This window comes from Salvelinus sp. IW2-2015, unplaced genomic scaffold (genome assembly GCF_002910315.2).
Source record: "Salvelinus sp. IW2-2015 unplaced genomic scaffold, ASM291031v2 Un_scaffold2053, whole genome shotgun sequence".
Lineage (NCBI taxonomy): Eukaryota > Metazoa > Chordata > Actinopteri > Salmoniformes > Salmonidae > Salvelinus > Salvelinus sp. IW2-2015.
This window is the reverse complement of record NW_019943397.1, coordinates 16981-28125: the sequence shown is the minus strand read 5'-3', so window position 1 is coordinate 28125 and position 11145 is coordinate 16981. Positions and strand designations below refer to the sequence as shown.

The 11145-nt window shown below is 41.3% G+C and overlaps 1 protein-coding gene across 1 annotated transcript; it reads right to left on the bottom strand.

Annotated features, from left to right (window-relative positions):
- Positions 1-331: 331 nt before the first annotated feature.
- ipcef1 (interaction protein for cytohesin exchange factors 1) lies at positions 332-9132 on the bottom strand. Its single transcript, XM_024140222.2, has 9 exons — positions 8949-9132; positions 8441-8634; positions 5164-5237; positions 4612-4683; positions 3632-3708; positions 2679-2773; positions 2287-2497; positions 1452-1621; positions 332-1121 (listed from the first exon to the last, which is right to left on the bottom strand). Exons 2-9 carry the CDS (start codon positions 8597-8599, stop codon positions 915-917), a joined length of 1065 nt encoding a protein of 354 aa, XP_023995990.1. The 5' UTR covers positions 8600-8634; positions 8949-9132; the 3' UTR covers positions 332-914.
- Between the last annotated feature and the right edge of the window lie 2013 nt (positions 9133-11145).

Below are 11145 nucleotides of genomic sequence, written 5' to 3'. Positions count from 1 at the left end.
CGTGTGAATGCTGCTGTACAGAAATACCAGCAGGTTCAATGCGTGCCATCATTAGCCTATTTGGAGCCATGTGGCCTACTGATAATAAGTCAATACGACATTAGGCTTTGACTTAGCAAAAAGCTCTGACTTTATTTGTTTATAAAATGTAAACGTGTACATGTAAACAGTACAAGTTTGTTCCACAAAACCATACACAATGTACAAAATATTTACAAAGTTTGAATGATAAAATATATAAAAATATTAAAAACAAATAAAAAATATAATTTAGTCAATGCTGATTTACTTATGATAGGAAAAGTTATTTAGACAAACTCTACTTAGGCCAGACTCAGTGATGTGAAACTAATTGAACAAGGTGTGTACCTAGAACAACCTTCCTTAATATCAGTGTTACAAACAATGGTGACTAGAAAAATGGTATAACACCCAACCCCTACCCAGTGATAGGATACATGACCCTGTGATTTAGCAAACACATTTCTAAAGGAATGCAAAATGTACCATTATAATTACGTTTCCCTTTAAAAGAGAGAGCATCTTATTCCCAAAATCCCTAAGTGGCACTATACTGCACATGTCATAAAAGAAAATGTGTTTAAAAGACTGTAAGAAACATGGATAACCATTCATACAAGAAAGCATAGGAATATCCACGGCACATTTTCAGGAATATTCTCGATAAAATAAGGAATACAATGCTGTTGTTTTTTTGTTTACGGGCATGCCTGGGCTCCTACTCATAAAGTATCTCAGAGTAGTGCTGATCTAAAATCAGTTTCGCCTTAAGGGGGGGGGGGGGTGGGTGCTGATCTTAGATCAACACTCCTAAACTGAGCCGCTTTATAAATACGGGCCGTGAAGAATCGTATCCGATGCCTCTATGCCTGCCTATCATTGTTCTGTGTTGGTCACACACTGGTTTCAGCGATGCAGTGGGTCCGTGGAGCTTCGAGGGGGAACGACTGCTCTCTGCTGCCACCTGGTGGGCCCTTTTTGCGATGAGCGATCTCCTGCAGTAGCGCCACGTTCCCAACCCTCCATTGACGATACCTCTGTGCAGTAAGAATGGGATCTGCCAGCACGTGTTCTATAGCCAACAGGTCGGCTTCTTTTGCCTATTAAATATATAAATCAGACTAAGGTGTTGAAAAGACATGTACAGCTGTTCACATTTCAACAGGAATTAATGTAGGTGCATCTAAGGGTATTGTAGCCAAGGAAAATCAGCAAACTAAAAACTTCCATGTTCATGGGTTTGATTGACAAACTATGAGAGATCAGGGTTGTGGGGAGCTACTACCCGAAACTAGTCCAGCAGAAATGCTAATTTACACTTTGTTTGAAAAATTACACTTTGTTTGAAAAATAAATAATGGCGTGCCCTACTGAACATGACCCTGTTCTAGTGAGCAGAAAGCTCATCGACCCAGAATGAAGTGACTCACCTTTAAAGTGCTGTTGAGGGTCCTAACCAGATGCAGCTTCTCATTGACTCTGTCATTTTTGCAGCGTTGAATGAATGACGCTCTGAAGTCCCTCTTCAGTTCTCCAGTTGGAGATAGTCTGGCATGCTTCAGATGGATGTACAGTGCCTCCATCTCATCACATGTGCCCTCTACAAATCATCATAATAATACATCAAGATTTGGCATACAAATATGCCATCATTTACATGTTATTATTCAAAATAATTTCATAAGAACAAACAGGCAGTATAGAGGTGTGGGTGTTAACTAGGCTACTCTGCCATCTTTTGTGTCAATCCAGGATAATGAGATGATGTGATGTCAATCCAGGATAATGAGATGATGTGATGTCAATCCAGGATAATGAGATGATGTGGTTTTCAATCCAGGATAATGAGATGATGTGGTGTCAATCCAGGATAATGAGATGATTGTGATGTCAATCCAGGATAATGAGATGATGTGATGCTCATCCAGGATAATGAGATGATGTGATGTCAATCCAGGATAATGAGATGATGTGATGTCAATCCAGGATAATGAGATGATGTGATGTCAATCCAGGATAATGAGATGATGTGGTGTCAATCCAGGATAATGAGATGATGTGGTGTCAATCCAGGATAATGAGATGATGTGGTGTCAATCCAGGATAATGAGATGATGCGATGTCAATCCAGGATAATGAGATGATGTGGGTGGCAGTCCAGGATAATGAGATGATGTGGTGTCAATCCAGGATAATGAGATGATGTGATGTCAATCCAGGATAATGAGATGATGTGGTGTCGATTCAAAGAAGCTAACAGTTTACCCTCTTTTCCTCCCTGGGCCTCAGCCTCCGGTCCATCCTCCTCTTCCAGTCTGAAGGGGTGGAGGGGAGCGCCCTGTCCCACTGCCCTCTCTGGAGAAGGGACATCCAGCCTGGACTCCATGCTCTCTGAAGTCACAATGCTGTCAGGGGCAGACATGGGGTCAGTGGAGTGACAGGGGGACGAGGTGGAGCAAGATGGGGGGACATCTCCCTGGGCAGAAAGAGAACAGAGAACAACATTCACACTGGGTTTAACATGAGGCGTATTGTCTTATCTACAGCAACAGACACAGAGTCTGAGTCGACACTGAGTCTAAACACTAGCACAAAGTAGCATCAATGCTGAACAATCTTCATATATACAAAGCAGTATAATGGGACAGAGCACTCACATTAACAGAGTCTATGGTCAGCTGCTCAGAGTCGAAAACGTCAGATGTCTCCAGTGACTCAACCTCCTCTTGGTCACTCTCCTCACTGTAGCACTCTAGACAAACGCACGCACGCCAATGGATTGATGCAAATAATCATGATATCCTTCTGACAGGTAGACATGGGCTACTTTGTAGCTAGTTGACATTTAATAGAGCTTTTTGGGAAAGCCTTTCCATCTACCAGAAGACAGTTAGGTCTATCATTACCATCACGATATTGTTCCTGTTCATTAATTGTTTGACACCTGGACGTTTTACTTCATATTATGTTGTCTTCCCTTGCTTCAAAGTACCCTATATCCTAAATCCAACCACAGAAACGTGGAGGCAATCATTTTTTCTAAAGACTTACTCATAATCATTCTCCTGTTCTATTGGTTCTTTCAACTTTATTTTATTGTCTATCAGCCAAAGGCATTATCCTAGTCACAGTAGCAACTCATGAAAGTTGTTGCATCTTTATATCCCGCCCTTTCCTAAATTTCTAACGGATATTTCGATTTCTGTCCATTAAACCGCTCGCTTTGTGCGATGAGCATTTTAGAAGGGCGTTTTCCCGCAATTGCATTTCGGGAACTTTCACGCGTAGGCCTAGCGCCGTGTGTACATTGCTGCGCCTAAAATGTGAAGGAATAGTTTATCAACATTTTAAGCGAAACATTCTGATCTGTTCCATCATCCCTATTAATTGACATGGTTTATACTTCCAGTACACTACTTTGATACGCATCAGTGGAGATTAAGAAATGTGTTCACGCAATGCCCACTGAAAAATAAGTGGGTATACCCTCCACTACACCAATGGTGTTCCCCTCTATCGTTCGCCTGGCTTATTTCTGGCTCTCCGCATCAAGAAAACAAACAAAACAATTGAATAAAAAAATATCCATGTAATGTCTTGAGTCCATTACCCCCAGTGTTCCTCTCGACGACTCGTGCCGACTCGTTCAGTGTAGCAGCCGCCGCTGCCGACAGTTTAGACAACCATCTGTAACACCGAGAAGCCATGACTTAAAAACACTAATACCTGACCAGTACGGKCAATGTTTTATGTACTTATGAGGCAAATGTCCTCTTTGCACATGCTTCCTCAAATAGCTTGTAGCTTCCTGAAATAGTTTCAGGATGGGTAACTGTAATGGCATTTTAATATGGCCCCATGAAACCAAATGAAGCTGAGATAATATACAATAAGATTAAATTTTCACACCATTTAAACAGTACACAAAAAGTCGTTCACATAAATAGGCTATATTTTCATAGCGTCAGCCCACATCCTCTTCTAGTAAGTGTTCCTTTTGACATCAGCGTTGCACAAACACAGATAGAACAACGAGCCAAATATTTCACTGGATGTATAAATATGAAGCATCTGCTTGGCGTTTCCACTCACTACCAAATATGGTAGTGAGAGGAAGCCCACTGGTGGGCAGTGGGAGAAGATAAAATGAGATAGATTTTGGCCTACATTCTGCAAATGTTGTCATCATTAAACATTTGATCTCAATACAGTTTTATGTCCCAAAATTAACATATGTTATGAACAGAGTGGACTAAGTTTTGTAGACTTTAGCCTTTGCCAAAGTTTCTTTTAAATCACATTGTTTAGAAGGAGTGCAAAGTCGAATTGAGTTATTGCACACCGCATTTCACAGAGTAGGCGTTCCCTAACGGAAATATGCAGATGTAGGCTAGAACCGGCCAATAGGATCTCGCTAGCTCGTGCTTGGCTCTGCAAACCTCCTTGCTTGTTCTGCCCACTATGACTCATCTATTCCCATTGGAAACGACAGGCTGTGGTCTATCTTGGTTTAGTTATAAAAAATATTTGGCACAAGTAGGCTACAACCTCCTGGCCTGCCTCCATTGCCCTCCTCTTTTACATACTCACTTGTTCATCTCTCTCAGACTCTCGGCGGCAAAGTAGAGTGTCACAACCTGTGGATGGCTGGCCTTCATAGCACTGAATGAGATCAGGCAAAACAACATAGCCGTCAGATCAACAAATACTACATTGAGTGTTTTGAGCGTAAACATARGAAAAATGCTCTACAAATACAATTATTATCATTATTACGACAGGATAGGACACTAAAGGAGAGAGTGGAACACTGCTCTGTGTGGAAGGAAGCAAAAGTGAAACCACAAAATGGGGTCAACAGCAGACCAGCAGTTATTGTATGTATGCGTTCATACCATAAAGAACAAAAGAAACATGGTTTAGGGTTGATGATTTACACAGACGAAAAAATGCTACATGTGATAATACAGACCACAGCTTGAAATATACCGTCAATGGACAGCAAGGAAGAGTTACCACAAAGACTACATTTGAGCTCGACTTGCAAAAGCCCAGCAATTTCCTGTGACCGTGGGGTGTGTAGCCCACACTACTCAGGTTTCCAACAGYCCAAATGGAAACTTTAAATTAGAAAAACCTTACTGCTTTTTCTTGCACTCTGTTGCTTGGTCGACAGTGAAGTTTGTAAGGTCGATGTATCCTTCTGCTTTCTCAGCCTACACACCAAGAGGTGACAGAGAGAGAAACAACAATAACATGCATAATTGATTACGCTCATGTGACAAGATGATAGTTAAAAAATATGGTTGGTWAGAGGAACATTGTCCGGGAGAGTAGTACACATTACTGTTTTAATATTTACAGTTGAAGTCAGAAGTATACATACGCTTAGGTTGGAGTCATTAAAACTCATTTTTCAACCACTCCACAAGTTTCTTGTTAACAAACTATAGTTTTGGCAAGTCGGTTAGGACATCTACTTTGTGCATGTTTACAGACAGATGATTTCACTTACAATTCACTGTATCACAATTCCAGTGGGTCAGAAGTTTACATACACTAAATTGACTGTGCCTTTAAACAGATTGTAAAATTCCCCAAAATGATGTCATGGCTTTAGAAGCTTCTGATAGGCTAATTGACATAATTTGAGTCAATTGGAGGTGTACCTGTGGATGTATTTCAAGGCCTACCTTCAAACTCAGTGCCTCTTTGCTTGACATCATGGGAAAATCAAAAGAAATCAGCCAAGACCTCAGAAAAACAATTGTAGACCTCCACAATTCTGGTTCATCCTTGGGAGCAATTTTCCAAACACCTGAAGGTACCACGTTCATCTGTACAAACAATAGTACGCAAGTATAAATACCATGGGACCAAGCAGCCGTCATACCGCTCAGGAAGGAGACGCGTTCTGTCTCCTAGAGATGAACGTACTTTGGATCGAAAAGTGCAAATCAATCCCAGAACAACAGCAAAGGACCTTGTGAAGATGCTGGAAGAAATGGGTACAAAAGTATCTATATCCACAGTAAAACGAGTCCTATATCGACATAACCTGAAAGGCCACTCAGCAAGGAAGAAGCCACTGCTCCAAAACTGCCATAAAAAAGCCAGACTACGGTTTGCAAGTGCACATTGGGACAAAGATCGTACTTTTTGGAGAAATGTCCTCTGGTCTGATGAAACAAAAATAGAACTGTTTGGCCATAATAACCATRGTTATGTTTGGAGGAAATAGGGGGAGGCTTGCAAGCCAAAGAACACCATCCCAACCGTGGGAGGTGGCAGCATCATGTTGTGGGGGTGCTTTGCTGCAGGAGGGACTGGTGCACTTCACAAAATAGATGGCATCATGAGYTAGGAAAATGATGTGGATATATTGAAGCAACATCTCAAGACATCAGTCAGGAAGTTAAAGCTTGGTCGCAAATGGCCTTCCAAATGGACAATGACCCCAAGCATACTTCCAAAGTTGTGGCAAAATAGCTTAAGGACAACAAAGTCAAGGTATTGGAGTGGCCATCACAAAGCCCTGACCTCAATCCTATAGAAAATGTGTGGGCAGAACTGAAAAAGCATGTGCGAGCAAGGAGGCCTACAAACCGGACTCAGTTACGCCAGCTCTGTCAGTAGGAATGGGCCAAAATTCACCCAACTTATTGTGGGAAGCTTGTGGAAGGCTACCCGAAATGTTTGACTCAGGTTAAACAATTTAAAGGCAATGCTACCAAATACTAATTGTGTATGTAAACTTCTGACCCACTGGGAATGTGATGAAAGAAAGAAAAGCTGAAATAAATAATTTTCTCTACTATTATTCTGACATTTCACATTAAAATGAAATGGTGATCCTAACTGACCTAAGACAGGGAATCTTTACTAGGATTAAATGTCAGGAATTGTGAGAAACTGAGTTTAAATGAATTTGGCTAAGGTGTATGTAAACTTCCGACTTCAACTGTACCAACATGTACGCTACGGTCACAATACGCAGGCCTCCTTATGGTCCCTAGAATTTCTAAGCAAACAGCTGGAGGCAGGGCTTTCTCCTATAGAGCTCCATTTGTTTTGGAATGGTCTGTCTATCTGTGAGAGACGCAGACTCGGTCTTGAACTTTAAATCTTTATTGAAGACTCATCTCTTCAGTAGGTCATATGATTGACTATCTCTCTCTCTACCACACCTGTTTTCTCGAACTCTGAATACTCGGCTATGAAAAGCCAACTGACATCTACTGCTGAGGTGCTGACCTGTTGCACTCTATGTTGCACCCTCGACAACCACTGTAATTATTATTATTTGACCCTGCTGGTCATCTATGAACGCTTGAACATCTTGGCCATGTACTGTTATAATCTCCACCCGGCACAGCCAGAAGAGGACTGGCCACCCATCAGAGCCTGGTTCCRCTCTAGGTTTTTTCCTAGGTTCCTGCCTTTATAGGGAGTTTTTCCTAGCCACCGTGCTTCTACATCTGCATTGCTTGCTGTTTGGGGTTTTAGGCTGGGTTTCTGTATAGCACTTTGTGACATCGGCTGATGTAAAAAGGGCTTTATAAATACATTTGATTGAATATGAGCATACTTTTTTGTATACCCTAAACCAGAGATGGGCAACTTTGATGGGGCTGGGACAAAAAATGGAACTCATCATAAGGGGCCTCCGTACCCTGCGAGCAAAGCAGCCCCCCTCGTTACAGCAAAGTTTTAGAGTTCATTTCCTGCAATTCCTCACATGTTGCCATTGGGTGTAGAGAAAATGTTGCTGTTTTAAAGCAAATTTTCTGCAATTGTACATATTTTGCCATACGGTGGATGCAAAAGTTTGCTGTTTTTAATATGATAAATGATGATCAATGGGCCCCACCCCGGTCAGTAATTAGACCATGCTTACTACAAGTTTAGATAGCTGGACGCTAGACTTATTTAACAATCTAAAAATATTTAGCTGACCTGGGGTAATTGAGTGACTGCTGACGCACAACTAAATGTCTAAATAGCACCTTGTGTATTCTATTATTCTAACTGACCCACTGGGGTAAGTTATGACCCACTGGGGTAAGTTATGACCCACTGGGGTAAGTTATTTTTAATTTATTTTTAAATTGGTCTGCAGGCCTACAAAATTGGAACCGCCGCCAGTTCCCCAGCCCTGCCCTTAACTAAAGCATTTTGAGATTTAGCTAATGAAATGTTAACAGACTCAGTCCCAACACAACATAACAACCCAACAACAGATTAGCAAAACGACATGTTGTGTTAGATTAGATTAGCACAACTCCGGGACAGTTGTGCTAATCTAATCTAACACAACACAGATCGACAGATTAGATTAGCACAACTCAACAACCTAAAAACAACAAAGATTAGATTAGCACAACGGGATAACACAACATAACACAACACTAGGACTCACCGTCTGACCAGTGTACCAGTACATGGAGATCTTTTTCAGAACAAACCAGTACTTCTTCCATTTTGTTCCCAGGAAGCCCTTGCCCTCCTTCTTCTTGTAGAGCCAGCCCTGGCAGTCCACCTGACCCAGCTCCTTCAAAGACACCTTGCGACGGCTCATCACAGAATCATCTATGGTAGGCCTACCTATGGGGCCTACAGACAGACAGTCAGGCACTGCAACATTAGCTACAGTACAGGCAGGCAGACAGGGCGACTACGTCCTTAGAGTATATTACTCTTTGTTATTTGTAACCTTGTGAGCAGGTCATCTAGACCTTTGGTTGAGGCAGTGAGGCAGGCAAGTATTGTTTTCCTTAACACTCTACCATAAAGTAGCCCTTTTTCTATTCCACATTTGGCAAATTAGGAAAAGCCCATGTRAAATAATGGAATCTGTACATTGTAATGTAATCTAATAGGCTGAGAGGTGTTGATCCTACCCTTTCTAGAACGTCTAGCTATCTTACCTCCAACCACTGTCCTGAAGGTACTGTACGGCACCAGGAGAGTTTGATCCAGAGAGAAGAGATATCCTATTACAGCAGCATGTCACCAGCATGCTGGAGCCATCAGTCACAACAGCACATACAGACTCGCAGAATGACAAGAGGATGCACATGAAGAGCATACACTTCCTTAACATTGCCCAACCAAGTATAGCCTACATGTAGGGCTTTGTACAGTCCAACAGTTACACACACCCCCCCTGCTGCTGTCACCACTAACCACTAAGCTCACAGATAAAACAGCATCCTGTTTCACATGGCAACAGCATGTCTGTCTTGCTCTCCAAAATGTAGTGACATGGGTTTACAAAATGATATACATGTTAAGCATTTATCAACCCAAATATGTTTTTGTGGTTTGATCAAACTACATGCAAGAGATCAAATGAAGACATTAGCCCACTAGTAGGCACAAATGGAAGTGAGAGGGGCTGACTGCAAATGTTATTTGGGGTTATTACTGCATGAGGGCACGTTTCATCTTCAAATTCATCGGGGCAGGTTGGACAAACATCTACTTGTATTCGGCTACAGATTGAAAATACCTTTACCCATATAAGAAAATCACAATCATGAACCTTCATTTTGCAGTCTAGATTTCACAGGTAGCATGTCATTTAATATGAAGGCAGTGTGTTAGATATCATTTAGAAAGTGTTTGACGAGGATAACAATTCCACGCATAAAAAAAGGTTCAATCAAACATGGATACTTTAACGTCGGTACTTCTGAGTAATGATTGGCTGAATGAATTAGATCAGACGAGAAACAACTTCTCCACAACGCCTCCTCAACCTGTAACAAACTTTTGAATAAGTGCATTATCCAACCCATCAGACGAAGAAGGCTACTCTACAGATGCTTTGAAAGCATTGTTCTTCGTGAAGAGACAGCAATTGCATGAAAATACACAATTTCAGCTTCAAGAAGCGTTCTCTGCTGCTGCCCTTSCTACTGATGATGCACGATTTCCGGTCATTATTCTTAATCTTCTATTTGGTTCAACATTCTCAGTTTCCACTAGTGACCACAGCCACAAAGTTCAAATTGGCTTTAGCAACAAAAAAAATGAAAACAAAAATATGCTTTTTGGTCTTAATTTAAGGTTAGGGTTATGCATAAGATTAGCAGTGTGGTTGGTTTAAGGTTAAGGTTTAAAATACATTTTTAAAACGAAAAATTGTACAAATGGGCGGAGTTTATGACTTTGTGGCTGTGGTAACTAGTGACGACCGTTTCCTCCGTGATATGCTTGATGTATGCTGTTCTGTCACTGAAAGTCGCCGTAGTTCTTAAAGTCTGTATACTTTAGGCTACTAGGGCATGATAATCAAATTAATGCAGGCTGAAAACAACTTGATAGTTCCATCAGAACACCTAGGCCAGGGGTACTCAAGTACTATTTGAGAAAGTCCGGTCGCACAAATTTTCTAGGTGGCAAAAGTCCGGATGTATAATGTAATTTTTCAGCGTAGTAACAAACAGTGGCGGTTCTGGGGGGGGGCGGGAGGGGCAGTGCCCCTGTGACAACAACAATTTTGGACCCCCTTGTGGCCCCCCTAAATGTGGAGTATGAAATAATTTTTACATAACAAATTTTAGCTATCGTTCTTTTTTTACATCCATTATTAGACAGTGGCATAGATGATGATTATGAACATGGTCTTTTGCCTGCTAATGCCCGCAATGCAGTGAAGAAAACGATGACAACAATAACGTCTAATGTAACTGGCCCCTCTAACAGTACAACTGGCCCCAGCTTGGCCCCCCCAGTTGAAATGGTCTAGAACCGCCACTGGTAACAAACCGCCACTTCGCAACCCATTCCCCTCTTGTTGGTGGAGAGAATATGTTGCAGTTTTAAAGCTAATTTCCCACAATTCTACACATTTTGCATGGGGCAGATATATTTGTTGTTTTTGCTGTTTTTAAGCTAATTTCATACATTTTCTATGCATTCTTCCATGTCTTATGTGTGTTTATATGATACCAACAATAAAATAAATAATAATAAAACATTTTTTTTAAATTATTCGTATTTTTGGGGGACCGCGGATACTGTCCGCGGCCCGCCAGTTGAGTATGGAGGACCTGGGCCTTAATCTTTAGGCATATGATCATATTACATCACATGCATTACTCTCATAAAATACTTTAT